Below are 16588 nucleotides of genomic sequence, written 5' to 3'. Positions count from 1 at the left end.
GAAATACTAGCCTGGATATGATAGAAAATTGATTTTTTTTGTCTTTCTGGAAAAAATTCTAATCGCATCTGTGTTTTCCAAGTAGATAGGTCAACTCAAGGCACGCTGAGCTTGAGATGTGCTTGCTGTGAGGACCAGGCCATGGGTTACCACACTTCCCTTTCTTTAGAAATAGTAAACCAGGGCTGGGAGAATGGCATGGTGCCTAAGAACGTTTGCAGTGAGGGCAGAATCAACATAAAAAAGTTTGCCATGGCTGTGTGTATCTGTAAGCTCAGCACTGGAGAGCAGAGACGGGATTGCTGACCATCAGCTTAGTTCCAGGTTCAGTAAAAGACCCTCTCTCAAGGGAATAATGTGAAAAACAAGAGAGCAAGAGACACACACAGACACACACACACACACATGCACACACAGACGTACACACATACACTCATAGACACACACATGTACATACACACATATACATACATGTACTCACAGACACACACACATATGCACACACACAGACACACATATATACACATATACACTCAGACTTACACACATAAGACACATGCACATGTGCACACACACATACACATATGCAATCACAGACTTACACACATACATGCACATACACATAGACACACTCGTACACACAGAGACTTGGAAACAAAACATATCTGCATCTCCACTTCTCAGAATAACCAGTCACGAAACCAACGTCTTCAGAGTGGCTAAGGGCTGATACAGAGAGGCTAGAGGTTGTCTGTTTTTGAGAGACGCTGGACTCTGAGGTGTTGTGGGGGAGCTAGCTTCACCTTCCTGAGGGCCTAAGCCCTGTGTCCTAGGGAGCTTGTCACTAGACCTGAGTGGTAAGTGATAAAATGTCAGACATGAGACATCATTTGGAGACTTCAGTCTGAACTAATCTTTAAATATTTCCATACAGGATATGGTCTGGGGCCTCAGCCTCTACTGACCTTTTCTGAAGCCTGCCTTGAGTCTCACAGGGTTTGGATGGCTCCTGAAAGGCCTCATACAGTCTATCATCAGTGTCACTGAAAAGGTCACCCAAAGGTCAGCTTCCTAGAGAGGAGTGCTGGCGTCACCTCTGATGTAACATTTCATCTGTGACACTAAAGGGCATCTGTCAGACAGGTCTGTCTGGGCTTGTCTCTCAGAGGCACTGCTGTCCCATGTGGTTCTGTTGGTGGCTTCTTTTGGCTCAAGAACAGAGCAGATGGTCTGAGGGGCCCACTGAGAACTGCTACTGTCCTACAGGGGTGACTTGGGAGAAGCTTCTCAGGAATTCGTACAAGAGGCCTGAGTAGGTCCCTGTACGCATCTGCAGGGAGGTCCTGTACTGGAGGCCAATAAAGAGGTGGTCTTTCTCCTCACTTGTAGAACCCACAAATCTGGGTGCATATCTGAACTTAGGGTACTAGGAGACAGACACGCCCATCTGGAGGACTTTCTTGCTCACTGTTTCAAAGTGGCTTACACTGGGGCATCAAGAGATGCTTTTGAAGCAACTGAACTCTCCCGAGTGGAGACTGCTCCTGACAGCAGCTTTCATGCCCGCTTCTGTGTTTACAGTCACTGGTGCTAAGCTAATGAAATGCTGTTTCGAAGACTAAGAGTCTCAGAATCTTGCTTACATAGTGATGGCACTGTGCCATACGCCCAAAAAGACCCTAGGAGTCCCTCTGTATACAACAGGAAGGGACACTCAGACCTCAGCTCCCTGGGGACAATCATGCATTTCCCTTTACAGAGAGAGGAAAGGAGGCATAATGGAATTTACGTACCAGCTTTTCAAAATTGACGAGATTATCCAAGAATGTTTTATTTCCTTCATGAATAAATGTTACATCTGAAAATTAAGAACAAGATAATGTGTTATTAGGAAGACGTCAGGAGACAACAGAGTTGTTTAGAAACCATGAAATTTATCACGGTTTTGCTTAGCCATTTTGGGATCTGCCACATATTTGACAAGAAAACTTGAAGCTAAAACTGTATAGCATCTGATATAAAAATTTAGAGGGCAGTGTAGACTTCCTGAAATATTTTGCTCCTAAGGTTGGTTTTAAACCTGCATGATTAAAGCTAATGCTGTCTTATAACTTAATTGGTTCATTGTTTCTAGGTCAAAATACTGAGCAGAAAAAAAATGAATATTCATAAGCATTGGGGACTTAATATTTACTATATTTGCTTTAAAAAACCCACCAGCTAATACAAATGGGATTTGCTTGAGTTAAGACAGTTAAGATTCAGAAGTTTTCAAGTTTACATTAAAAACACGAAGGAATTAACAAGGCTGTGGATCAGAAGCAAGGCTGTGGGCAGGGTGTTGGCCCCATTTAACAGGTACAGAGATAGCACTGCTAATGCTCAGACAGGCAAGGCAGCAGGATAAAGGATGAGGCTGGCTTTTTTGGTTAAAGTATAAGTTAACTTTGGTTTAAGACGCACTAGATTTCAAGTAACTAAGAAACTGGGGTCCAGTTCAGCAGCTGAGCCTGAGATCACTGTTGAGGGCCCGGGGTCTTACCCACCATTACCCACTGCCCACGGAAGTGGCTGAGGATGCTGAGAGAAAAAACTCCTTTTGTCGAAAAGAGCCACTGCTCAAGAGTTAAAGATTGGGGACGGGGCCATTAAGCAGCACCCAAGGCTCTGAGAACCCCTGGCTCACACATGTGGAGGAGACAGTATATAAGGAAACCTCAGCATCGATCGCAGAGACAAGATTACAGTGCAAATTATTCAGCTTAAAGGACATGTCAATACCCCTGCTGTCACCAACATCAGATCAAACCCACCAGAAACAGAAACGCAGGTTCAGTCAAAGCCGTTTACACAGGGGCTGTCGGAACCTGCCTACAAAACCCTGAGCGTGTGTTCCCACATCCTACGAGAAGGCAACACACGCTGTGTGACACACTGCACTTCAGGTGTCCCTTGCACACAGTATGGCTTGGTGTGGTGAGGACAGTGGGGCTTCTTGTCCTTTAGGTAGAATTCTATACACTGCCATTTACAGAATCTTAATCACACGGTTAATTACACAATCTCTTATCATCTTTCATGGTTTTGAATTAAAAAACTCATTGCAGGACTTCAAAAGGAGTCGTCTGCTCAGTTAGCCTTTACAATTTGTACACGGCAAGCTTGACTCCGCACTCCCTTGGCCACCGTATACAGCCTAGAAGCTTGGGCTCACAGGGCTGCAAATCACAGGCCCCTTTTAGCAGCTGGTTTCGTCCCCCTTTCTTCCGTGCCCCTAAGTACGGTGGTGACCAGTGACAGTATTTTCAGGCACGTCCTCGTGTTTTACCTGAATCACTCCATTTTGTCCTCACAAAGACTTTCCAAGGGGGTCGCAGAGAAACTGGGGCCCAAGCGACAGCCACAGCTAAGCCATGCTTATGCCTTTGTGGCACAACTAGGAACTAGTGCAGGGTGAGCAGGTCCTTCAGACATGGACCTCAAGCTGTGAAAAGCCTTAGGTCCACTTAAGAGTCAGGCTGTTGAGTCTCTGCCACTTAAGTTGATCCTGAAACTTGTAAATTGTCCGCCACATTCTTTCCTGCCTGGCTCTCTACTTGTTTCAGTCTCTCCCTTAAGCTGTCTCAGGACTTACTGATGGCAGCAGGTGGGATGGCTGCTCTACTGAGGTGTGTGAGTGTGTGAGGATGTGTCTGTGTGTGTGTGTGTGTGTGTGTGAGTGAGTGTTTAAATGTCAGTGTGCAAGTGAATGTGTGTGAGTGTAAGTATGTATATTTGAGCATGTATATGCATGTGTATGAATGTGTGTGTATGTCTTTATGAGTGTGAGTGTGTGAGGGTACGTGAGTGTATGTATATGTGTGTATGGGTATATGTGAGTGTCTGAGTGTATGGGTTGTGTTTGAGTGTATGTCAGTGTGTGAACATGTGTGTAAACTGCGTGTCAGTATGTAAGAGAATGTGTGTAACTGTGTATATGTGTGTTATGCATGAGTGTGCATGTGTATGTGAATATGTTTATGAATATATGAGTGTGTGTGAGTGTATGTGTCTGTTTATCAGTATGTGAGTGTGTGTGAGAGTGTATGTGTTTGTTTATGAGTATGTGAGTGTGTTTGAGTCTATGTGTGTGTTTATGAGTATATGAGTGTGTATGTGTGTTTATGAGTATATGAGTGTGTGTGTGTGTGTGTTTATGAGTATGTGAGTGTGTATATATGTGTGTGAGTGTGCGTTTATGAGTATGTTAGTGTGTGAGTGTGTTTGCATAAGTATTGCAGTATTTGCAATTGTGTGAGTGTGTTTGAGTGTATGTGAGTGTGAATTTATGAGTATACTAGTGCATGACTGTTTGCATAAGTGTGTACAGTATGTATAGGTGTGGTGTGTGTGTGGTGTATGTGTGTGTGATGTGTGTGTGAGTGTGTGCGGTGTGTTTGTATGTGTATGAGTATGCGTGGTGTGTGTGTGAGTATGTATGTATATGTGTGAGTGTGTAGTGTGCGTGTGTGAGTATGTGTACGAGTGTGTGTGGTGTGTGTGCACCTGTGCGTCTCATACTAGTGTGGTCCCAGGAAGCTGCAGTTCAGAAGGGACTGGGCAATAGAAAGCTGAGGATATGAGAAAGGGACAGAGGCTGCTGTGTAAGAAGGAGAAAGGCTTTAACAGCTGAAGGTTTAGTGCAACCAGATGGCAGTTGTGTACAAGGAGTGAGAGAGAAAGGCCGAGCTTACAAAGAAAAAGAAAGGAGGGGTGTGGGAGGCTGTAGAATGCAATGAAGCTCCTGGTTAGAATCTTAGATAACTGCAAACATGTCTGCTCCCTGAGAGCTAATGTTTCCATATGAACTCGGGAAGTCTGACCTGCGTGCACAGCGCGAGACAAACCTGGTCCTATTTCCTAATCGACAGCAACTTGAATGAGAAGTTATGGAGTTACTAAAGCTGGTGACTCTACAATAGTTCGAGTGGTTATTCAACTAAAATGTCTAAGAATCAAAGTTCTTTATTCCCGAAGTGTCTGACAGCAAGCATGATACACGCATGTATGTTTCTTTTCTTTTTCAGAGACAGAAAGGATGGATTCCTGATGTGTATGAGTATGTGTGGTGTGTGTGTAAGTGTGTATGTGTACTGTGGTCCTGGCCTCCCCTCTGGAGTGCTGAGACTTTAGACCTGTACTGCAGGGCAGGTTTACACACTGCTAAGGGTTGAAGGCCTCCTGCAGGCCAGTCAAGATCTCGACCAGCCAAGCTACTCCCTCAGTTGTCATGTTTTTCTTTAGAAATCATTTCAGACAAAGATGAGGGCTTTAAGTAAAAGATAATACAGATGTTGATTAACTTTAATACAGATAGAAACCAGACACTAAGGAAAAGTAAGTTATTTAAACCCAAAGGACTTCAAGTGAAAAGAAAAATGTGTTTAATCTACTACTTCTTTTGGAATGAGTGGACGTATCATCAACAGAAAAGAAGGACATTTGTTTTGCTGTTAACAAAAAGGTCCAAACCAATCAGAGCAGAAAACTGCATGCAAGCTCAGGTGGGTGAGCACCTTGACTGTTGTACGAGGTTTTGGGAGAAAATACTAAGGGGATGAAGAGATGGGGGTGGAGGTGGGAAGCATGGGCACACATGCACACAGACATACACATGCATAGACACTCACACAGAAAAACACACAGACATACACATAGACACACACACAGACACACACACATACACACACACAAACATAGACACACACGCAGAGACACACACAGACACACACACATAGAAAAACACAGACACACACATATAGACACACACACATGCTAATAAGTGCCTTATTAGCATTTATTGTTTTTATTTTTTCATACTAAAAATCAATTCCTTCCCCACATATTTTCTCATTTTCTACAGTTCCCATTGTGTTTAAACCCTTCCAGTGTCACTGTCTACCTTGGGCTCTGGCTGAAGGCACTGTGCATGCAGTGACATCCATGCGTTTGCACAGCTCTGCCTTCAAAGCAAAAAAGAACAAAAAGGAGACAAAGAAAAGGAAGGAAGGAAGGAAAGAAGGAATGAAAATAATACAGGGCTTAGGGACAAAGCAATTTAGACCACAAATTTCTGGTGACACTGCTCAAGTACAAGCAAGCACTCCATATATTAAAAGCAAAACCAAACAAACCAGCTGGGTATTTGAACAACAATTCCATGCTAAAATGGAGGTATGAAAGTCGAGGCTACTCTAAGACATGAACTGAGAATTTTGTTATTTTCTGCTGTAGTTAGGAAGGAAGCACTTCTAGGAGATGGCACTGCATACCGTAACAGATAGGAAATTGTTACCTTTGAGCAATAATGGCATGAAAGGGATTTTTGGCGGCTTCATCTTTTTGAATGCATCCCTGTAGGCTTTGTGGTTCAGGGAAGGATCCTGCCAACCAATCAGATCACAAAGAGAAAGAAAAAAAATCAGTGTGTCATGGAAGCAGTTCTCAATCTACATGTGCCGTACAGTTCGAACATGACTGGACACAGAGATTCTTCCTCAGAATGAAGTGATAAAGGTCTCCTTGGAGAACAGCCCCACTAATTAGGGTAAGGAATCTAGGCAACACACAGAATTCAAATTATTGGTTTATGATAATGGGAGACAACAGTCACTTTTTGACTGCCCTATCATTTCCCTCAAATAGGTTCTTCCAGAGCGGTCTCCTCTGCATGATTTCTACCATGAGGTGACCTCAACATCTTTTGTTATGTACATGGCCAAGGGAAACTGCCTGTAGAACACAAAGACAATGCCAAGATCTAAAAACAAGCTTGCATGTAAAACCTCAGAAACTGTACAGGAGGAGGAAAGATTAATGCATATCACACTAGTTACTCACTAAATTCATAACAATTAGTGTCATGTTGTGAACTGGAAAATGGCCTGTGAGAAATCATATAGATTTCACGGGGAGAGGAGACAGCACTAATGGTCACTGTCCTTCATTCCTTATCTACATCTATCATCTGTCCATCTGTCTGTCTGACTCTCACCTACCCATCTGCATACCTACTTACCTCTATCACTTATTCTTGTCTTTAAGTTAAAAATATTTGAAATTATATCCCTCTTCTCCCTCTAACCCTTCTCAAACCTGCACCCTTGTTCTCTCTCAAATCTGTGTCTCCTTTTCTTTAATATATACGTATGTGCAAATAAGGGGTTATGTGTGTATTCCTAAATATATAAATATAACCTGTTCTAGCTGCACAATGTCCCTTAAATGCATATGAATTTGGGGCCGATCACTTGGCATTGAACAACTGACTGTCTGTCTACTCTCAGTGTTCTTTAGCTGTCTCTGGCTCTTTGTCTAGAGTTGGGGTCCTGTGAGATCTCTCCCTTCCATGTTAGCCTCCCTTTGAGTCACCTGTTTCACAGTCCAGGCTGGCCTACAACTTGTAATCTTCCAACCTCGTCTCCCCAAAGCCCCAGGATTCTATCACCAGGCTCAAAACTGTACTTTTAGATGCAAGCAGTCAATTTAGGCTTCGACATCATGGAGAACAAACAGTTCCTGAACCCAGAAGGAAAGAGCACTAAAACTAATTGGAAGAATAAATCTCTTTTACTTACCGTTAAACTCTCAAGTTCAGAAAAAAGCTTCTTAAATTTTCCAGGGATTTTCTAAAAAGGTAAAAAATGAACACAGTCAGAAACCACAAGGGTCACAGAAGGTAGCTACTCTGAGAAGGGGGCTGTACTGGCTGGTTTTGTGTCAATTTGACAGAAGCTGGAGTTACTACAGAGAAAGGAGCCTCAGTTGAGGAAATGCCTCCATGAGATTCAACTGTAAGGCATTTCTCAACTAGTGATCAAGGGGGGAGGGCCCAGCCCTTTGTGGGTGGTGCCATCCCTGGGTTGGTAGACCTGGGTTCTATAATGAAGCAGGCTGAGCAAGCCAGGGGGAGCAAGCCAGTAAGCAACATCCCTCCATGGCCTATGCATCAGCTCCTGCTTCCTGACCTGCTTGGGTTCCAGTCCTGACTTCCTCTGGTGATGAACAGCAATGTAGAAGTATGAGCTGAATAAACCCTTTCCTCCCCAACTTGCTTCTTGGTCATGATGTGCAGAAATAGAAACCCTGACTGAGACAGGGGCACTAAGGGATGTTTGCATTGAGTTCTGCTTATTCACCAACACATCTCTGAACATAAATACCTGTCATGGGGCTCTGCCCTGATTTCATCTCATTATGCAATTTCCATCATCAACTCAGTATGGTTGGTCATGGTTAGGCATGCTGCTAAAAATATTTCTGCAGCCACAGGATAGAGGGATCTAGCTGGCTGGACATTCTTCACACTTGTGTTTATTTAGTAAGTTCTTAGACTTCAGTCCTATATCATCTCTGACGAATGTTCTCATCTCTCTAATAGTCTACACTGAGAGGGAGATAACCACGTTGGCCGACTGGGTTTAATATAAATGGCTTCGCTGCATTGCACAACAGAAGTGAGACTGTAAAAATGTGTAAAACTTAGGTGATGCCCCTTGCACCTTAGCAGACTGAATCACCGAGTCTGCCTGCAACAGGAGGCTTGTAAAATGACAGAGACAGCAATGTGTAGCTGTGCCATCCTCCCAGGTAGAACCACAGGCTCCATGAACAGGGACCCGGGAACGTGACAGAAATAGGAGAAAACACCGATCCTTTCATAACACCCTAGTGGCCTGTTGTAGAAAGCTGACCCAATTGAGGTTCTGCCCCCACCCATAGCCTTTTCCAGCAGTGTGTTTAGTGTGAGTCTGCACCCTCTCTGGCCTCAGCTTTCAGCAACAACCCATAAACATGAACATACAAATGTCCATGGTTGCTGGTTAACAGATTATTAGCATTAGCACCAAGGTTCAAGATATACCAGAGGGGTTTTGTTTTTCAAACCAAATCAAGGCAACAGTGATAACTTTACAATTATTAAACTTTAAAACTACCTGACTTTTCCAATGGGATAATTTTGGTTCGACTCAGCTCTTCCATAGTAAGTTGCCAAATCTACCTGGAAATAACCTCTCTACAACAAATAAAGTATAAAATGCAAACTCTTGCAATTACTTCCAGTCTTTCCTTTGAGCCATATCTCAGTCTGTCCAACATCTCAATGAATGTCCCAGGGGCACCTCAAACTCAGTGTGCTTTGAATCAAACTGGCTTAGCCAGAGGTCAAACAGGAGGCAAGCGGCTGAGAGACTATTTTGTAAATAACCTATTGGAACCTCCCATGGCCATCATTAGCCCTGGCTGCGCCGTGATGACAACAGAAAATTGGCGTAGCGTAAAAATTTGCTGAGCTCTGACTGCTCTTCTCAAACCTAGTTCTCTTCCTTTATCTGATAACATGGTTACGTCCTTTGACTCTGAGATTCCATGGTTTCATCTGCTGGGAAGGCCTGCCTCACTCCTCCTCAGCCACCAAAGCCCTTCTGCCCAGGCTTCTTAGTTTCCTCAGCTGCTCTGCTTCTCCCTGGGCCTGAGAGACTTGAGGATCCTTCACCACACAGCAGTGTTCTCTGGTGTTTGTTTTCTGTGTGGCAGCAATGCCGTGTAGTGTGTGGGACCCACAGTAGGCAGTCGATGTGCAGATTTGGATATTTAGATCTAATTCAATTACTTCTGCAAGTCAAAGGTTCTTTTGAGGCTTCATTCTAATCCATTCAGTGAAGACCCTTGCCCTCCATTTGTCTTCCTGTAGTTCTTGTCCATCCCTTTTAATCTTTAATGTTCTTGGCTATCCAGTTTGCTTAAACAGAACCCTTTCACATCTTTCTTTCGTTCGATTCCCTGGAGGGAGAGCACAGAGCATTCCACCGGGCACAGCTCCTGACTAGGAGAATGAGTCAGCTACAGGAACAGGGGACACCAAGGGGACCACAGAGGACCACACAGTGGACCAAGGGTATTGGAGAGAGACATTTGCAAGAGGAACAGTGCACAGAGCAAGGCAGCCATCCCTGAGAGGTGGCCAGGAAACAAAAGCAAACAGAAAGAAGGGTGGGGCCTAAGGGAGAGGTCTGTCTGATGCTTCTGGCTACTTCTATTCCTCTGGTTCTGTTCTTCTCACACATCTTCCAGAGCCCGTGGGCCAATAGACTGGCCACCTGCATGTCATTTCTGTAAATATGGAAATTCCTCTTTAAGAAAGTTAAAGGGTTGGAGCGATGGCTCAGTGGTTAAGAGCACTGGCTGCTCTTCCAGAGGTTCTGAGTTCAATTCCCAGCAACAACATGGTGGCTCACAGCCATCTGCAAAGGGATTCAATGCCCTCGTCTGGTAAAGTCTAAAGAGAGCAACAATGTACTCATAGACATAAAATAAATAAATCAAAAGAGAAAAGCAAATTAGAACACAGAAAAAGATAACCATGCCCAAGTGAACATGCCAAGGCCTGCAAGTGGGAGCCCTGAAGTTTAGCTTCACCTCTGTGTGCACCTCGCTTCCAGGCTAGACTAGAGGATGACGAGCCAGCGTGAAGGCTGCCTTCAGGGAATGCAGGAGGGCGAGGAGAAATTAAAACACTCACTTTAAAAGAATATTTTTCATATATATTAGAGAACCATGTTAAAGATCACTCAAGAAATGTTAGTAAATAAAATATTCAATAAAAAAAATCACACGAGACGCCATTTGATAGAAATAGTTCCTACCGCCCTGCCACAGTCCTACTCAAAACGTCTTTACGGAAGCAGAATCTCATTTAGACCATTTAAATCTTATACAGGCTTCCCTGGAGAGATTCATTTTGTCCCGTGCCCTAAGTCCCCGCGGAAAACCCAGGGCTCACCTCCCAGGTCTGTGACAGCCGGCTGACAGAGGCGGTGTTGAGACCCATCACGATGGCGAAGAAAGAGTTTAGGTTCTGCTGGGCTTTGCAGCTGTGGATAAAGGAGTAGAGGAGACTGAGACAACACTCTCTCAAACAGCGGGCAGTCACTAATAAACCCCACACCTGCCACTGTCCATTCCACACACCCCTCTCATGTCCTTGATGCACATTTGTGACTCTAGTGACTGAGATTTGAAATGCCAACTTCTCTGTACCCACCACAGAGAGTCCTGCAGCTCTGCTCTGCTTAGGTCTCTGTGCCTTTCCTGTGTCCAGCTGATGGGTCCCTCCCACGTCACAGGTCTACATTCTTTCATTCATTCTGCCATGTCATTCTTTGCTAACAGAAAAATGTATCTATCAACTGTCTGCCTGTCCATCCATCCATCCATCATCTATTAATCAATCATCAATCATCTACCTACATCTATTAATCTATCAATCATCTATTTATCATCTATTTATTAATCTTTCAATCATCTATGTACTATTTATCTATCTATCTATCTATCTATCTATCTATCTATCTATCTATCTATCTATCTATTCATCCACCAATCTACCTACCATGTATCTATCTGAGCGTATGGCATATGTTATAGGATAGTGTGCCACATTTCTCTTTCATAAAAGTGAGAAAACAAAATGGAGCTTTTGTAATCCTCACACTAGGGGTGGAGACAGGAGATTCAGAAGTTATCTTTCACTACTAGAAGTGCTGAAGGCCTGCCTAGAGAAACACACGTCCTTGTCTCTTAAATAAAAAGAGATGTTTTACAGCTTTTAAAATGAGTGGCTCTGGTTGTTGTGTCCTTTGCCAGTTTCAGTTCTTCCCGGTTACCCAAATGCTGCAATGGATATCTTTGTCATGAAACTTCTCATTTGTGATTTTTTTTCCCATTAGGCTTCCAGCTATTACACGATGGTACAAAAGCTATCGACATGAAAGGTGCTCCTGCTGTTTGTTCAGTTTTGTTTGTTTTGAGACAGAGCCTCATTATGCAGCCCAGGCTGCATGGAACCTGTCATACAGCTTAGACTGCCCTCAACTGCCCAGTGCTGGGAAGCTGCTACCACCACGTCCTCTGGCTGAAGCCGAGACATGCTAACCGTACCCCAAAGCTGTGACATCTTAGGGCAGGGGAATGAATAAGCATGTGCAGTTCAGAATTAGGGAAACGGCCTAGGCTGTGTTCTGGACGTCCTGTCTAGCTTGTGAGCCAGACACTGCTCCATCTGGTTGTACCTGGACTTCTACGTCTGGTCGGAAGTTCTCTTCCCATGAAGAAAGGAACAACAGACACTGTTGCCTCCATGCCTAGTGCGGAGGAATCTGGGGACATAGGTCTAGCAGGCAGAGCACTACTAAGCCATCTCTGTATGGCTGGTGCCCAGGTCTGGCCGGTTTCAGCTTCCTGTCTAGGACAGCTTTTGAGACTCTCCTGGTACTGACCCCACCCACTTCCAGCATCCTAGACCACAGACAGCGCCCACAGGCAGAAAAGGCTTGAGTTAGCTCCATCTCTGGACAAGATGTTTGAACTACCAGCTCTTCTGCGGGGGCCCTACACAGTGAGAATGAGAGGATCCACAGTGGATGGCATGTCCTAGACCTGTGTGGATTCATGGTGAGGACACCTCCTAGCCCCGAGTCCTACAGGTTATTGTCCCCATCAGCAAGGAAGCTGATTCTGGCTGGAGGACAATTCTACTCGTTTTTATTTTAATGCGTACAGCCAGTTGCTAATGCACAGCAAACCGTGCACAGAGCAGGTGCTGAAGCTGGAAATAAAAACTTTCACGTACACGGTTATTGTCTTTCCTGATTAGAAGCCTTTTCACTTAGCACCGTTAGTTTAGATGGCTCCCATCTTTCATCTGTCACTCCCTCACCATTTCTTCTGGTCCACATAGCTTCATTTTAGTCATAAAATTATCACATGTGCACACACACACATACAGGAATGCACGAATACACACACACACACACTCACCACACACACACACACACACACACACACACACACACACACACACACACCCCATCTGAACTTGCTTCCAAAAAGAAATTAAATTAATATAGACACAATTGATTCTGAGCAGAAGCTAGAAGCCATTCAGCCTGGGATCCTGTTACCATGGGCCATTCATTCTGAGATAAGAGCAGGCTGACACTAAGCATTCCAGTCCAGCAACCATTCCTTTGTCTGTGCGAGGAAATAGAATCTCCTCAGTCCACAGAGGTGGGGGCTGAGAATGATGAGAGGGGGGGGACATGAATATGCAAATAAGGAACCATGAATATGCAAATTAGGTGCCTTAGGCAAGGGAAGACACTTCATGATTGTGGAAATGACTGTTTTCCCTTGGCTCTTCCTACAGTGTGATTATAGGGAATTTAACTTTATGTTTCAGTTGGCATTCTGTTCCATGGGCTAGGACAGAGACCAGAACCATAAATAATTCAGCAGCGTGGAGCTAGGAGAAGACATGAGTATGTTTCATTTCCTCAGGACAGATCCAATCTTACACTCTGGGAAGGATCTGAGTGGTGTCTCTTTTCTCATTGGAACTGAGTTGGTTTCCCATTTATCTGCCTAACTCCTGTGGTGAGAAATCCTTAACCACTTAATCCACCTTCAGGAATCTCAGAGACTGTTTTTAGAACACTCTGGCTGAGCTAACAAGCAAGCAGACAGCACAAACTACAACCACCAAAAAACCCCAAACAAACCAAAACAACAACAACAAAAATCCCACTCTGCACAAAAGGGGTAGCTCAGGATATAGACATATTACCTGCTCCTCCACTGAGTCACAGCAGAGCTCCCTAACCTCTTGCATCTGGGGTCATTTGGACAACAGGCCACACTCTGTTCTACTCTCAAGAGAACTTTCCTAAAGGACATCCTGAGCCCATCAGTCCCTTGCCAGTCAGTCCTGCCTCCACAGGATGCTCACAGTCACAGAGGCTGCCTACCTGTTGTAGCCGATCTTCAGGGCATCCTCCAAGGAAAGACATTTACCCAGAATCCCGAGAGCAGCAAAGGTTGTTCCTTTCGCCAGCATTCCCTCTCTCCACTCCCATACCTGATATTCAGCTTGCCCTTTCTTAAAACTTGGACAGACAGACAGACACAGACTCCAAACTAGGAACTTCTTCATTCTGTTCTACAGAGCAGCATGTTGAGCTGCGGGAGCACCTTCAGCCTGAAGCCCGATTTCCCACAAGGCCTTATCCAGACCCACACACAAAACAAGCAATCTGCACTTAGCAACAAGCCAGGCTGACGTGCATCCAGCCCTCCACACCCACAGGATTTGGAGCTGTAGTTTAAACCAGTCTCAGGTTGGGTACCAGCAGTTAATTCCACATGGCTATACTTACACTGAACTACAGGGGCTGTCTTCCTTGCTCGGATTCTCCCAAACAAGTCAGTATAGATGATGGTCTCCTGCCGAAGGACGAAGCTTCCCAGCTCCCCTTGAGGCTCATGGAAGTCATTCCTGTCCATTGCCGTCACCCACCTTCCCCTGTAGCATTTTGGCTGTCCACACACATGGGTAACCAGATGCTCCCTCGTAGTGAATAAACATGGTCCCACGTAAAGGCAGACCGAACCTCTCTTCTCTCTTTACAGCTGCCTAAGTAATCACGCAATGGTGCAGAAGACCCAGGATGGGAAATACAAGCCTACTAGCAGCTTGAGCCCCAGCAGGGCCTTGGGTTCTCTCAGGCAGCCTGCTCTTCTCACTCTGTCTCTGCCCTTCCTCTCTTCTCTTACTGCCTCACCCTCACACAGTCTGACCTGGGTGGGAAGCCATACTGTATTCAACAGAACACACAGGTAACACAGAAAAATAACCCCGGGACAAGGTAATCATGAGCCTAACTCTGAGGAACCTAGTTAGGTTTGGAGGCTCACTGGAGCTTAGCCTTCCGGAACATTTTAAGGTTTCTTTGGTTGAAGGCACCTGAGACTTAACCACTGTCTGCAAGATCACATGCTCAGCCAAAAGGTCTGACAACTTTCCACTGGCCCTGTGGGTCCTTAACCCTTGGGTTCTATAGGTTGGGTACACCTCTTACATCCCAGGGGCATTTGGTCATTTCTGGATGCTTTACTCAACTGGACATTGGCTTCTAGTGTAAAACTTCATTTTCAGTTAACTTTCATTCTCTAGGCTCTGGCTTACAACCACACCCAGAGCCAGAATTCCAGCTGGGCCTGCAACCTCACATCAAATGACAACATTCCTAACGGAGATAGCACAGAACGCTTTCGCCTTATTCTTCTGGCCTACTTCTGTTTCTGCCTCTCGTAGCCTGGGAGATCTGGCTTGTATCTTTAACAGCCAAGAAGTAAAAGCATCTCTAGTTGTCTGCTCCTATCTGCAGACAAGACACAAACTGGTTACAGATGTATAGATCACTGGGTTCAGCCTCACAGAGGTTCAAATGTCTTCTGGGCATGGGAAAATTATTTCTACTGTACAGAGAAGGCTGGCGCTGGAGTTGGGTCTGGGCCCACCATGGCAGCCATGTGACCAAGTTGAGAGAAAGAGAGCACTGTGTGACTTTACTGCCATCACAGTTAAGGTGACCATGTGGTATAAATCAACTGGGTGCACTGAGCCCTATGCTAATCATTCCATCTCCTTTTATTAGACCAAGGAGGCAACACCAGGCGGCTAAGATGGTTTGTCTTCAAAACGAGTCATATGACAAACAAACAAAAGTCTGGCATGTTGTAAAAGTACATTATACAAGGATCAGGAAAATGAAGTTCTCATTTTCTCTGTGGCACTGTATTTATGGTTTAAACTTTATTTTGATACCAAAGGATCTTTAATACAAAAATGCTATTTTTAAGGCTAAAATTTAACAGAGATAAAATTACAAAATCCTAATCTTTTAAAAGAGTTAGTAACATTATAAACTGTTAAAGATAATTAGGATACTAGTTAGTGACAAGTTATCATAAATACAAATGTAGGTTATTTGGAGGGAGAGATCAATTTATGTCTCTTATTATACAGGTTTCTCTATACGTTACAAAGTTAATCCTGCAGCAAGTAAGTCAAAAGTAAACTTAGTAAAAGTAAGTTTAAAGTAAACTCAAAGTTTATTGAGTATAGATTAATATTCAAAATCAGGTATATTAAAACTTGCTTATAAAAATTGAATGCTTCAGTAAAATGGGTTAAACATATGGTATATTTGCATAGCAGGAAACCCCCAGGCTCAAGCAGTTCCCTTGGATGATGGACCATCAGCATAGAACAGGGATGCATGGGGAATATGACCTGCCAGGAGCCTACAGTTTCTGCCTCTGTCTGCATAGGCCTGACCAACTCAGGATGTACGCTGGACCAGCGTATAAAGTCTCCTCCTTATTTAAAGATGAATTCTGTCTCACATGACAGGGAGATAGATCCCCTTGCCCAGTGGAGGATCTCAGAGTCTGCACACACAGCCTAAATGTCAATGCAACAGAGTTGAGTGGTTACTCTGCCCTCAATGTCTCTTGTATATGAGGATGCTGTGAATATGAGAATCTGGCATATAAGCCTGGCACTGGACTATTATGGGACCTCTATCCTAGTTCAATTGGTCATGCCCTTTCAGTTCTCTCTTAGCAAATGCTGGGTCTCACCAAAGGAAGATGTCTGATACCCTGTAATTGAACTCAGAGCTTCGGAAATCATTTCTTTTTGGAAAAT

At 44.3% G+C, this 16588-nt stretch overlaps 1 protein-coding gene across 2 annotated transcripts in view; it reads right to left on the bottom strand.

Moving 5' to 3' along the window:
- Nucleotides 1–16588, bottom strand: part of RAPGEF5 (Rap guanine nucleotide exchange factor 5) — a gene marked incomplete at its 5' end in the record, with an annotated part of 212147 nt that overhangs the window by 8375 nt on the left and 187184 nt on the right. For both annotated transcript variants that reach the window (XM_080940475.1, XM_080940476.1), the window contains 4 exons: nt 1794–1858; nt 6335–6422; nt 7617–7667; nt 10823–10913. In XM_080940475.1, the coding sequence (XP_080796601.1) occupies nt 1794–1858; nt 6335–6422; nt 7617–7667; nt 10823–10913 (295 nt within the window). The remainder of the gene's footprint in view (nt 1–1793; nt 1859–6334; nt 6423–7616; nt 7668–10822; nt 10914–16588) is intronic.

This window comes from Micromys minutus (assembly GCF_963924665.1).
Source record: "Micromys minutus genome assembly, chromosome: 1".
In the NCBI taxonomy this organism is placed as follows: Eukaryota; Metazoa; Chordata; class Mammalia; order Rodentia; family Muridae; genus Micromys; species Micromys minutus.
Note: the sequence above shows the minus strand (reverse complement) of the source record. Positions and strands in the feature narration are given on the sequence as shown.